Genomic DNA, 12299 nt, shown 5'->3' with positions numbered 1-12299 from the left:
CAACGATATGTATATATGAAATATGTGTGAAATCTATAGATAGCAGAAACAACTATAAAACCATAAAACTGAAGCTGATACATGTACTTTGAGAGGTTCTCTCTCCTAAGTGGCTAAAATTGGTATCCCGAATTGAAAATAAAAAGTTCTACTAAAGAGGTGGAGAGACGGGGAGACTCCAGTTACTGAACGTTAGGGTTCCATTTGTATACCGTCAGAGTTAATGTAATGTAAAGGTTTGAGAAACACTGGTCTGTATTTACCATAATGGCCGACCAGGGCTGCTCCTATGGTGCGAGCGGTACCGCTGAGGTGTTGGCTGAGGTTGCGGGCCAGGAACACAGGGGTGGAGTTATCCCGCGACGTTATGCCCATCTGCAATAACACACACATTCACACATTCGCACACCATACTGTATACAGCAGTGGTTCTCAGATTTTATCGTGCCAAGAATCCCCAAATTGATGTATATATTTGGCAATGGCCAAGGACCCCACATCTGAAATAGTTTTGTGCCCCCTGCAACCTCCCCGAACACCACATTGAGATTTACTGACACGGTACCTGAATGTTATAGACCTGTGGCTTGGCTGGTCCTTGGCATGGGTTGGAAAGGTTTGAGAACCACTGATTTGGAAGGCCTTTTTGAGCGGTGCAAACTGCTCCTATAAGTGGCTGTGGGTGTGTCCGTAGCCTTTTTCCTCAGCGTTTTGCTATAGTAAAATGTGTGTGCGTAGCATCATGTTTGTCTAGTGATGTCATATGTCGTATGTCTGTAGCCTTTTTCCTCAGCGTTTTGCCATAGCAAAACGTGTGTGTAGCACATAAACCGCTCCATAGAGTGGCTGTGCGTGTGTCTGTAGCCTTTTTTGTCAGCGTTTTGTCATAGCAAAATGTGTGTACGTAGCATCATGTTTGTCTAGTGATGTCATATGTCGTAATGTCTGTAGCCTTTTTCCTCAGCGTTTTTCCATAGCAAAACGTGTGTGTGTAGCATAGCCTGTACATCCTAGACTCAAATCCTAGTCTGAAGATGTTATGCAAGCACGACCACCGCTTTTTTTAGATATTTTTGTGGCTTTTTCTGTCTTTATTGATACGTGTACAGTAGGCTGACAGGAAACGGGGAGAGAGATGGGGGGGGGACACACGCAGCAAATGTCGTCAGGATCGGGACTCGAACCTGCGACGCTGCAAGGGCTGGATTACTAGCCTAGGTGCCTGGCCCAGGCCTTGTAGAATCTGCCTCAGGTCTTAATGGGTTTAATGTAATAGACATGGTGCAACCGTGAGGTTTCTCCTACCTCTTTGGCAATGAGTCTGCAGTCCACCTCGTTGTACTCCTCCCTGATCTGTGTGGCGGTGGTTACCGTGGCCACAGAGGGGTTGATCCCAAACGAGATCCTCTCCTCAGGAACCAGCCTGGCGGGGGGAGGAGGATCCGGCACGTCTCCTTCCTGGCCTGGACACGCAAAACAACGCAGAGCAGGGGCGTCACAAGGGGGGGGGGGGGGGGGGGGGAGCGGGACTGAGTTACTAGGGCCCAAGGTGGAGGGGGCCTTCATTATTTTACACTTTAGCTATTGAAAAATAGCAGATCTACAAGCTCACAGCGCGGCACCGAGTGCCGCGCTGCGAGCTCGTAGATCTGCTATTTTTGAAAAGTTGTGAGAATGTGTGCAAATCTTTGAATATATGTATTCTTTTTAACATTTGTAACTCGAATTTTGCTTCTGGGGGGTCCCTGGAACAAAATATTTTGAGATGGGGGTCCATGGCCAAATACATATCATTTTGGGGGTCCTTCACATGAAAAAGTTTGAGCACCACTGACATAGAAACATAGGTTTCAAAAAACCTTAGAAGGATTTGAAATATTCAAAGATTCAAAAATCGCAGATCTACAAGCTCACGAGTGCTGCGCTGTGAGCTTGTATATCTGCTATTTTTCAATAGTTAAAGCACAAAATAATGCGTAATAATGCGCTCCCAGTCTAAATGGGTTAAATCCCCTCCCCTTATGAAGAACATTCATGGGGGGCCCGCCGTGAATCCTTGTACCCAGGGCCCAGAATTTGGTGCGACGCAGAGCATGCAATGTTGTTATGCAAGGGATAATTGAGGTGTTTAAAACCAAGGGATGTTTATGGCACGGTTAATTCACTTTTCAAGACCTGATTGAGGCTGATTCAACAAACGCCTTCTAAATCCTAAACAGTTTTCTGAAAAACAGTGGTTCTCAAACTTGTTTATGTCAAGGACCCCCAAAAATGTTGGCTGCCGACCCCTCATCTCAAAGTATTTTGTTCCAGAGCACAGATTTGAGTTACAAATGTACACTTTAAAAAGATGCATATTCAAAGATTTGCACACATTTTCATGATTTAAAAAAAATTGCAGATCTCAGTGCCGTGCTATGAGCTTGTGTATCTGCTATTTTTGTATACCTGAATATTAAAATGATGGTGAAAGTGGTTAAAATCTAAAGCAACACAGATGCTTTCCAGGTCTATTAATGCAGGGGTTCCCAAACATTTTTGTCTCAGGGCACCCCATAAATATTTTTTCAATCCGAATATACGAAAATATTTATGGGGTGCCCTGAGACAAAAATGTTTGGGGAAATTATAATGTATGGGTGCCTCGGATTATCCGAGGCACCCATACATTATCATTTTCACTCCCAGCACCTTATATTTATAGCATATCATCGTTGTCGGGTGGAAACCTTGTATGTCCAAAACCGTCTCGTATTTATCATCTATAAAATGTACTAAACTAGTGAAAACAGCTGATCTACAAGCACACAATTCCTCGCATCGTGGGGCGTTGTGAGCATGTAGATCTGCTATTTTCACAATATTTATCTGTGGAACCGAGTCACATTACTGTAAATGTAGTACCTACAATTCCAAGTGCTTGTCAGGGTGGGGATCCCCAGTTCAAATATGTTTATTTTGGGGGTCACGGCCTAAAAAGGTTTGAGAACCTTAGGCTGCTTTACACCACTGCTCAGATCGCTGGCGTACCCGTGTGGCGCAGAGACAAGAAGTTGCCCAGGTAGGCGGTGCCCTGAGCGTAAATGGCGGCCACGGCGTCGCGGCTCAGGCTCTCCTCGAACAGGTAGGCGGGGCCCGCCCTCCAGAGCAGCGCCGCGTGCTCCTTCCACACGGACGGCGTTCCGATCAGCGCGTACACGTCGATGACGGCCGTGGGGTCCATGGACACGTACTGGCCGGGGAACGGCTGGATGTACCGCATCTACGCCGTGGGATGCAGAGAAAGATAGATATAAATAGATACTTCTACCACTTTTTCTAGTCACATGTTCAAATACTGGATTCTGATTGGTTTAAAACAGTGGTAAATAGGCCAACAACATTGAGTTGGCTCATGGACCCCGCCCACTGTTGTGTTGCAGTTGTATAACTAAATAACCTTGCAAGTTAGAACTGTGTTTTCTTTCATTTATATGGTAGAAGTGGTAGAAAAGCAATTTACCATTCGAGGGTCATGGGTTGTTGGCTGATTTAACACTGTTTTCCCTCTCATGGTAAATGGCTTACTTTTATTATCCCACGGGGGAAATTCAGTTGCCCAGAGACAGCACAGCAGTTAAAGGTTACAAGTTACAAAGAGTTAAGAAAAAGAAAAAGTACTGTTGTGTACAGTCAAAAAAAGCAAGGCACAATAAAAAGAAGAATATATAAACATAAAGTGTCGAAAAAACTGTCACAAAAAAAGAAGAACATAATATAAAGTGACCAAGAAACATTCAACGCTCATAAGTGACATGTCACACACAAAAAAGCAATACTCAAAGAGAAAGAAAAGTAGGGTTTGTGATACAGTACATCAGGTGGAAATGGAGCCTTCCAGAGCTGGGTGATATTACGATATCCAAATATTGTCTGCGATTTTGGATATTGTAATGCCGTGATATGGCATACATACATACAAGTGCTTTCATCATTGAAGTCTTATTTTATACTTTACATTTATTTCTAAAATTGGAGAAAATAGCTTCTAGTTCTACATCCGCTATGTTCGCGATTTGTAACATTTTTGAAAAATGTTAAATCAAATATATTATCCGGAATATCTGCACAATACGATAATATCGATATCGAGGATTTTGGTCAAAAATATATAATTTTGTCCATATCGCACAGCACTACTTCCCATCCACTCTACTGAGAAAGGGGACAAGTATTTTCTGGTCCCCTAGCTAGGGTAGGGGAAACAGCTTTTACAGCTTCGCCCCGCAGATGGTTGCTCAGGTGGCTCTGATGAGCACATGGCTCCAGTGGGTTAAGTGTCTTGCTCAGGGAGTGGGACACTTCGGCATGTAGACTGGGTGAGTCAAGGGTCAAACTGGCGACCTATAGATTCCCAGTCTCTGTTGGATGTCCAAAACTATTACTTTGTCAGGATTCAAATTAAAAAAATGCAAAAGTAGCTACTTTTCATACTTTTGTGTGACTCTGAAGTTCAGGCACGTGCACACATAGACATCAAAGGGGGCTTGAGCCCCTGCCCTTTTATCCGTCTGTAAAAAGTGCCCTATCCAGACCATGAATGCAGTTTTTAAGAGAATTGCCTTGTCCAAACTCTCCTGAATGCAGCATCTTGTGTTGAAAGAATTGCCCTCTCTGTGTAGAAATCCATGCCGTAAGGCCACATCTCCAGTATTCACTTGATTATGCTTAGTTCAGTGTGGTATCAAGCACCAAAATAGCAGGCCTCCAAGCTCACAACGCAACGTGTTGTGAGCTTGGAGGCCTTTTAGAAATGTCAGCTCTTAACATTCTCCGCATGTCCCTGATGAAGTTTGTCCCTGTTTCTTTCCCCGTATACCAGGGTTCCCCAATTAGTTTTCCCCAAGGGCCGAATTATGTCTAGGGTACCAAGACGAGGGCCACAACATTGCAGGGGGCGACGGTGGCGTTCCCACTACTCCAGCGTCAGTTTTCGTCGTTGTCGGGTGAAAATCTTGTATGTCCAAAACCATTCGTTTTGAATTTATCTTTATAAAGATTATTTAAACTAGTGAAAACAGCCGATCTACAAGCACACAGCGCCTCGCACCGCGAGGCGTTGTGTGCTTGTAGATCGGTTGTTTTCACTACTTTTGTGCGACGGCCATGTATGATTTGCGAAAGAACGCACAAATTTGGAGATACGAGATTTCCACACGACAACGACGATATACTAGTGTTGTTACTGCTCTTATACCACCATTATTACTGGGGTTGGTGTGGGCCAGACAGTAGCCGCCCGCGGGCCGCAAATGGCCCGCGGGCCGCCTATTGGGGAACCCTGCCGTATACACAACTGCTGCAACAACTGAACATTTAACTGAACATTTGTTCAAAGATAGTTGGACAACCACTTCAGAGGCTATATACGACTACGTATGATAACAGCATTCTAAGGTTGGCAAGAAATATTACCTCTAATAGTAGCCATGTGTTGCATAGAGAATTATAGGTTGCTGCCTTCAGGAAGGAGATACGGTGTTCCAGAATACAATAAGGTCAGACTAAAAAGGTCCTTTGTCCATCAGTCGACTTTAAGGCTTAATCAGGAGTTTGGCCATAGGTAGGCTTAGCGGTGGACATTGCTCTTGTCTATATTATCCTTATGTATGTAAACCTGTCTTGTTTTTGTTCCCTTGTGTCAAATGTTTGTATATATGTTTCGCATACTTGGCTGCTGTGTCGCAAGACAAATTTCAGTGTGAACTGACAATAAAGTACTGAAGTTGCGCAGGATAAGGAAATCTGGAGGTCTCAGTTGGAGCTGTTACCCCCGCGACCCGATTCCGGATAAGCGGTTGAAGATGGATGGATGGATGGATCATATCATATCATATCATACCTTTCCCGTTCCGACCGTCCTGCCATTGAGGTAAGCAGAGACCCGGCAGCTCTTCTTCATGTCCTTGGCCAGCACCACGGCCAGGTGGTGCCACTGCCCCGGCACCAGCAGGCCGGAGCAGCGGAACCTCAGCGAGCCTGGCAGGGCGCTGGGGCTGCCCGACGCCTCGGGTTCCATCATATCTGATCCAACAGGACAGCAAGAGAGAGAGAGAGAGAGAGAGAGAGATTTTCAAAGTATTTTTTTTAGAAATGAAAAATAATTCAAGCTTTTTTCAAAAGATGTTTATACATTAAAATAAATATATAGAACGGGTACACATTATTGTGTATCATTATTTTATGCTTTAACTATTGAAAAATAGCAGATATACAAGCTCACAGCGCTGCAAGCTTGTAGATCTGCTATTTTTGAAAAATCGTGAAAATTTGAATTTCAACCCGATTCTATAAGTGTCTTTTGAATCCTAAGACTTTTTTGAAAAACCTATGTTTCTATGTCAGCAATCTGGCCAGCCATCGTCAAAGAAAAGGTCCTTTTCACTTAACTGGAGCTCAGTTAGTCTGTTCTTGAGAGACTACTATGTCAGTGGTTCTCAAACCTTTTCATGTGAAGGACCCCCAAAATGATATTTATTTGGCCACGGACCCCCATCTCAAAATATTTAGTTCCATGGACCACCCAGAAGCAAAATTTGAGTTACAAACGTTCGCTTTGAAAATACATATATTCAAAGATTTGCACACATTTTCACAACTTTTTCAAAAATAGCAGATCTACAAGCTCGCAGCGTGGCACTCGGTTTTCTGGTTAAAGCATTCAATAATTCTAGGCCTAAATGGGTTAAAAAAAGGTATTGTCCAGAGCCCTCTATTTGAGAGTCGCGCAACCTCTGTTCACTTCTTGGGGCCAGGTCTTCTAGTACATACTGTACACATCTGTTGGTGAATAGTGTCAAAGCGCGAACCGGAAGTTTACAGAATGCATTGTCTAACAGGGAAGGTTTCTGACCCCACATTGGTAGAACTCTCTAATACAAGGCTCTGGTATTGTCCTAAACTCTATCTCTCTCTCTCTCCTCACCGAGGAATGTGAAGGGCTCCTCCTCGGTGGAGATGACCAGGCATCCGTCGCAGGCCGAGAAGGAGACGGACAGACAGACGTAGTGGTGCTCGGCGCGGGACATGTGGCGCACCACGGACAGCAGCCGGATGGGGTGCGAGTCGCAGGCCGAGCTGAACCTGTTGATGTGGAACCAGCAGGAGTAGGACACACCCGCTGCCGGGGGGAAGCCACGGCACTCTGGGGAATAAATAAGGACACAAGACAGTTCTGTTCAGGGACGTGCAGAGAATGTTAGAGAGGCAGGGGTTAAAATATCTTAAAATGCAGAAATATCGAAAATAGCAGACCTCCAAGCTCACAACGCGTTGCACTGCGACGTGTTGTGAGCTTGGAGTCAGCTATTTTCGGTGCTGGAGTCTGGAGATGTGGCGTAAACGGCATGGAATTCTATTTCAACATAAGATGCTGCATTCAACTTCAGGAGAGTTTGGAAGGCAATTCTCTTGAATGCTGCCTTCAGGTATGGCATGGAAAGAGGGCATTTGCATTTCTTTCACCATAGTAAAAACTGCATTCATTGTCTGGAGAGGGCACTTTTTACAGACGAATAAAAGAGTGAATGAGGGGGTCCCAAGTTAAAATATGTTGGCCTGAAAAGGTTGGGAACCACTGATCTACTCATTCATAAACAATTTGGATAATATTGGATCTAGAAGTTCTTCTCTTACCTCCTCCTACTCCTCCAGTTGGGATGGAATCGGCATTGACTCCTTTCACTGTAGCCAGAGACGGTAAGACCAGACATCTGTCCAACACAGAGCAGCAACAGATGACACTTGTGATATACTGTACAAGACTATTTCTCAATTCAATTTCAAAAGCTTTATTGGCATAAAATATGTCTTACATTGCCAACGGCCAACTTGATCATACTACAGAAGTAGCAGATCCGCAAGCTCAAGCTTGTGGATCTGCTACTTTTTCCGCGTTTGAATTTAGGATTGTTTTGGACATATTGAGGATTCCAGCTGACAGAGACAATAGGGACTTTAAGCAAGGACGGCTACGGCAGTCCACTACGGTAACCGGACATGGATCAGTGCTCGTTAGATAAACCTGCTTGCCGTCGCAGCCCTTCCTACTATGGCAGAAGCTACCTTTCCACATAGCGTCTACAACGTCTGCTGCATAGACGTGTCAACATGGGAACCAAAGAGTTCAGTAAAAGGGGAACCCGCCGCCGACAGCTGTTTGCTTAACGATTTTGACTGCTGCGGCGATTGCGTCACAGCAGCTGTACTTCCACCTAGCGGAGCAGTCCAGAAAACCGTGCTTGCTTAAACTCCCTAATATATGATTTATGTCCCTGGTTTCTTTGTGACACAAGGCTGCTGTATACCTTCAATTCAATTCTCAAAGGCACACAACACGACACCGAGACTCACCCGTAGCCGTTCTCGCTCATGTCAAACTCCACGAAGGCAGGAGACGAGGACAGGCGGTGGGGTCTGAAGTTGCGCGGCGCGGTCATGGACACCAGGCTGATGATCTGGTGGAGAGGCAGAGGGGAGCGGGGGCCCTCCACCGGGGAGGAGGCCGGAGATCTGAGCAGGCTGAAGGAGCGCTTGAACGTCCCCGCCAAAGAAGACCCTCCCCCCGTCCCCCACTCCTCTATCGAGCCGTCTGCCTCCATGCCTGTGGGGACAAATCATTATCAACGATGTCATGAATTGAGACTAGAAAAGCTGAGGGGGTGTGTGTGTCCGTTAAGAACATCCAATGGGGCACGGTGGCGCAGTCAGTAGTGCTGTCGCCTCACAGCTAGAAGGTCCTGGGTTCGATTCCCGCCGGGGGACACTGTGGGTGCTGGGGGCGTGTTCCCTCCTCCGCGTCATCAGTGCCCACACCCTAGGTGGGGTTGGCAAAAGGGCCTTTCTGTGTGGAGTTTGCATGTTCTCCCCGTGTCTCCTAGGGTAGATACCCTCACAAAAACATGCAGTAATCCTGGTCTCTATAAAGCCTCCCCCTGGCCAGCCGGGGCGCCTGATGGAGGGGAATGGAACTGGTTGGAATAACGTGTTCCTTCCACGCGCTACGTCCAACCGGGGAAGCTCCCCCTGTCAGGTGATAAGAAGCGGCCTGCTCACTCCTCATGCATTGAAGGAAGCATGAGCTCAGTTCGGGGCCCTCCCCAGGTTGGCAGAGGGAGAGTAGAGCCCAGGATCACAGCTTAGGCAATTGGCACCGGGTGAAAAAATGGGTTACAAAAATCGTGGGATAAAAATTTAAAACAAAAGAACATCCAATGTAATGGTTTAAATCAGTGGTTCTCAAACGTTCTCAAACCCCCCCCAGGAGAAACATTATAAAGGGATAAAATTAGGGATGTACCGAAAGGAAAATTCTCTGAAACTGAATACCGAATATTGGAAACACTTGGCTGAAAACCGAATACCGAATAGCCGAATTTTGTATTATATATAAAATGATTAAAATGATTGTGATGGTGTATTAACTACTTTAGATGGGGACCCCCTTGGAAACCCCCGCCCCCAAGTACCCCACTTTAACAAGCAATAAGTGTGAGTGATTGTTATAATTCTAATAATCCAGAGTGTTGATTTTCTACCTTTTGAGATGGGAGTTGCCGTATGTAATGAATGATCTTCTTCCTGTCCATTGTTCACTTTGTCTGCTAAGCACATGAGAGGGTCCGCTAGACACAGGAACTTCCTGAAGAATAACAAGAAGCATAAAGGGAAAAAATCACACCCAGTGTGAAGTGAGCGGTCGTATTAATTGTTAATTTCATTAAGCATCCTGCAAAGCTAGGCCAATGTGGGATGGGACGGGACATTAATACGTACAAAGAACAGACAAAGCCAGATGTAGGAGCGGTTAGCACCGCTCAAATTAAGCATCAAAATATTACATTTTTGTTGTGATGTCAATATTAGCCTATATTGGACAGAACCGTTAAGACGCATTTTCTATCAATTACACACTCCATGAAGCCTCGAATTCATGAAGATTTTCTTGTTTTTGTCGCATTCCTTGGCCAATATTTCGATGACCTAATGCTCAGCAGGAGACTCAATTGAGTCACCCGAAAATAAATCATTTTTTGGGTGAACTACTCCTTAAACCACTTTTAAGGGCCATTCACACTGAGCACTGAGCACTATAACAAGAAATCTTTTGAAATAAAATGTCGCCAACCAATCGTCAAGAACGATGATACACGAAAGAAGAAGATTATAACTATAACTATAAAATATTCAAAAAATCGTTCTAAGCCAAGTGGATCGCAGTGTTCACACCAACCATAAGAAAAATGAGAGAGGGCGAGATCATTTAGCGACCTACAACTGGGTTGCAACCTGGTCGGTAGTTTTCAGCAACCGGGTCGCTAAATCTACCGACCGGGCCGGTAAATCACCGACTGGGTCGCTAAATCTACCGAACGGGCCGCTAAATCACCGACCTGGCCCGGTCGGTGATTTTGCAGCCCGGTTGGTAGATTTAGCGACCCGGTCGGTAGATCTAGCGACCTGGTCGGTAGATTTAGCAACCCAGTCGGTAGATTTAGCGACCCGGTCGGTAGATTTAGCGACCCGATCGGTAGATTTAGCAACCTGGTCGGTGAAAACTACCGACCAGGTTGCAACCCAGTTGTAGGTCGCTAAATGATCTCGCTCCTACTGAGTTATCTTTATAGTTATCGTGCCCAGTGGGAATGACACTTTAACCTGGCGTCCCTCTCTGTTTTGGGCAGCAAACATTTTCAAAACTCAGGAAAATTAAGCTCTTTTCAATAGTGTGAACTAAGGGCTTAAGTGTTTAAACAAAACCCTGTACTTGTGCTAACCAATATACCAATAAATATCGTCTCTATCGGGTGGAATCCTCATATGTCCAAAACCTTATGTTTCCACCACTGTACCTGAGCTCAGACTGTGTGATGGCCTGAGAGGCCAGCTTCTCAAGGATGCGTGTGACGGGCAGGTGCAGCGGGTGGTCCGGGGCCAGCAGCATGGCCTTGCAGTGGGTGAGCAGGGTGGGCACCAGACCCCCCTCACCACACATCACCTGGCGGTTCCTCTCAGACTTGACCAGGGCCTGGACGTGATGGGCCACCGAAAACTGCACCTCTGTGGACAGCTGAGGGGGAGAGAGAGAGAGAGAGAGAGAGAGAGAGAGAGAGAGAGAGAGAGAGAGAGGGGAAGGATTAAACATTAATGATTAACCTGTTAACTCATTCTCTGCCACGTCTTTTTACGTTTTGCGCTAGATGGCGCTCATTGCTAACATACGAGTCAACTCAAGTGATGCAGATACAGTCAAAACTAGCGGGTCTACGAGCTCAAAACACGTCACAGTGTGACGCGTTTTGAGCTCGTAGATCTGCTATTTTGGAATCCTGAAAAGTAAAAATGTTATTTAATTTCAAATGCATTTACGTGGTCTTATGTTAACTTTATGAACTTAAAGGAGCTATATTCAACTTTTTTTTGAAAAACGGATGCTAAAATAAAAATAATGTTTCGAAAATATTTTATACAAAAATAAGCTTCATATATTCCCACAGTACCTGTGGGTCCTCTGGTGTGAACACTGCTGGCAGTAGAGTCATGATGACACGCACCGCTCCAGGATGAAGAATAGTGTGGTCATAGGTGAACCTGGAAGATTGAGTCAGTTTTACATTAGGTCACAGAAGCCTACAACTGTACAGTAACATTTTCAGTGTTCATGTACTTTTGTTTTGTTTGTTGCCGACTATGGTGTTTTGCTTCTATTTGTTCTTATGAGAGTGCACAAACGGACCCTTATTACCTTAGTAACCCTTAATACCCTTATTAACTCTGGGGTACAAAGGGAACCAAATAAGGGTCCATCATCTCCATCTGGTGGAAACCTCAAATTCTAATTCAGATCTACAAGCTCAAAAAAAATCGAGATCGCAAAAACGTAACTTTTGATGCTTTTGTGTGACGCTGTGGCATGATTAAAGGAGTAGTTCACCCTTGATTACTCATGCCATGGAGAGTAGAGTTCAATAATTTGTTTTGGTTTTTGTCACATTCCTAAGACAAAAATTTGATTCGAGTAAATTTACCCCCATTGATTCCGGATGGGGACCCATTTCGAAACGGGTCCCCATCCGGAACGAATGGGGGTAAATTTATTGTTATCACATTTTTGTCTTGGGAATGCGACAAAAAACTAAAAATATTATTGAACTCTAGTCTCCATGGCATGAGTAATCAATAGAAAGAAGTCATTTTGAGGGTGAACTACTCCTTTAAGTAGGGCGTTGATTTACGAAAAAGCATATATGGAGACAGGAGGT

General features: G+C 44.9%; 1 protein-coding gene across 1 annotated transcript in view; it reads right to left on the bottom strand.

Annotated features, from left to right (window-relative positions):
* Nucleotides 1-12299, bottom strand: part of wdfy4 (WDFY family member 4) — a gene marked incomplete at its 5' end in the record, with an annotated part of 162889 nt that overhangs the window by 106928 nt on the left and 43662 nt on the right. Inside the window, 10 exons of the mRNA XM_080740791.1 lie at nucleotides 264-375; nucleotides 1306-1463; nucleotides 3031-3262; nucleotides 5882-6063; nucleotides 6965-7183; nucleotides 7675-7751; nucleotides 8392-8641; nucleotides 9576-9679; nucleotides 10890-11107; nucleotides 11538-11628. Coding sequence (XP_080596917.1) covers nucleotides 264-375; nucleotides 1306-1463; nucleotides 3031-3262; nucleotides 5882-6063; nucleotides 6965-7183; nucleotides 7675-7751; nucleotides 8392-8641; nucleotides 9576-9679; nucleotides 10890-11107; nucleotides 11538-11628 — 1643 coding nt within the window. The remainder of the gene's footprint in view (nucleotides 1-263; nucleotides 376-1305; nucleotides 1464-3030; nucleotides 3263-5881; nucleotides 6064-6964; nucleotides 7184-7674; nucleotides 7752-8391; nucleotides 8642-9575; nucleotides 9680-10889; nucleotides 11108-11537; nucleotides 11629-12299) is intronic.

Source organism: Nannobrachium achirus, assembly GCF_963921795.1.
Source record: "Nannobrachium achirus genome assembly, chromosome: 13".
NCBI classification, from domain to species: domain Eukaryota; kingdom Metazoa; phylum Chordata; class Actinopteri; order Myctophiformes; family Myctophidae; genus Nannobrachium; species Nannobrachium achirus.
The sequence above is the reverse complement of the archived record's forward strand: the minus strand, read 5'-3'. Positions and strand labels throughout refer to the sequence as shown.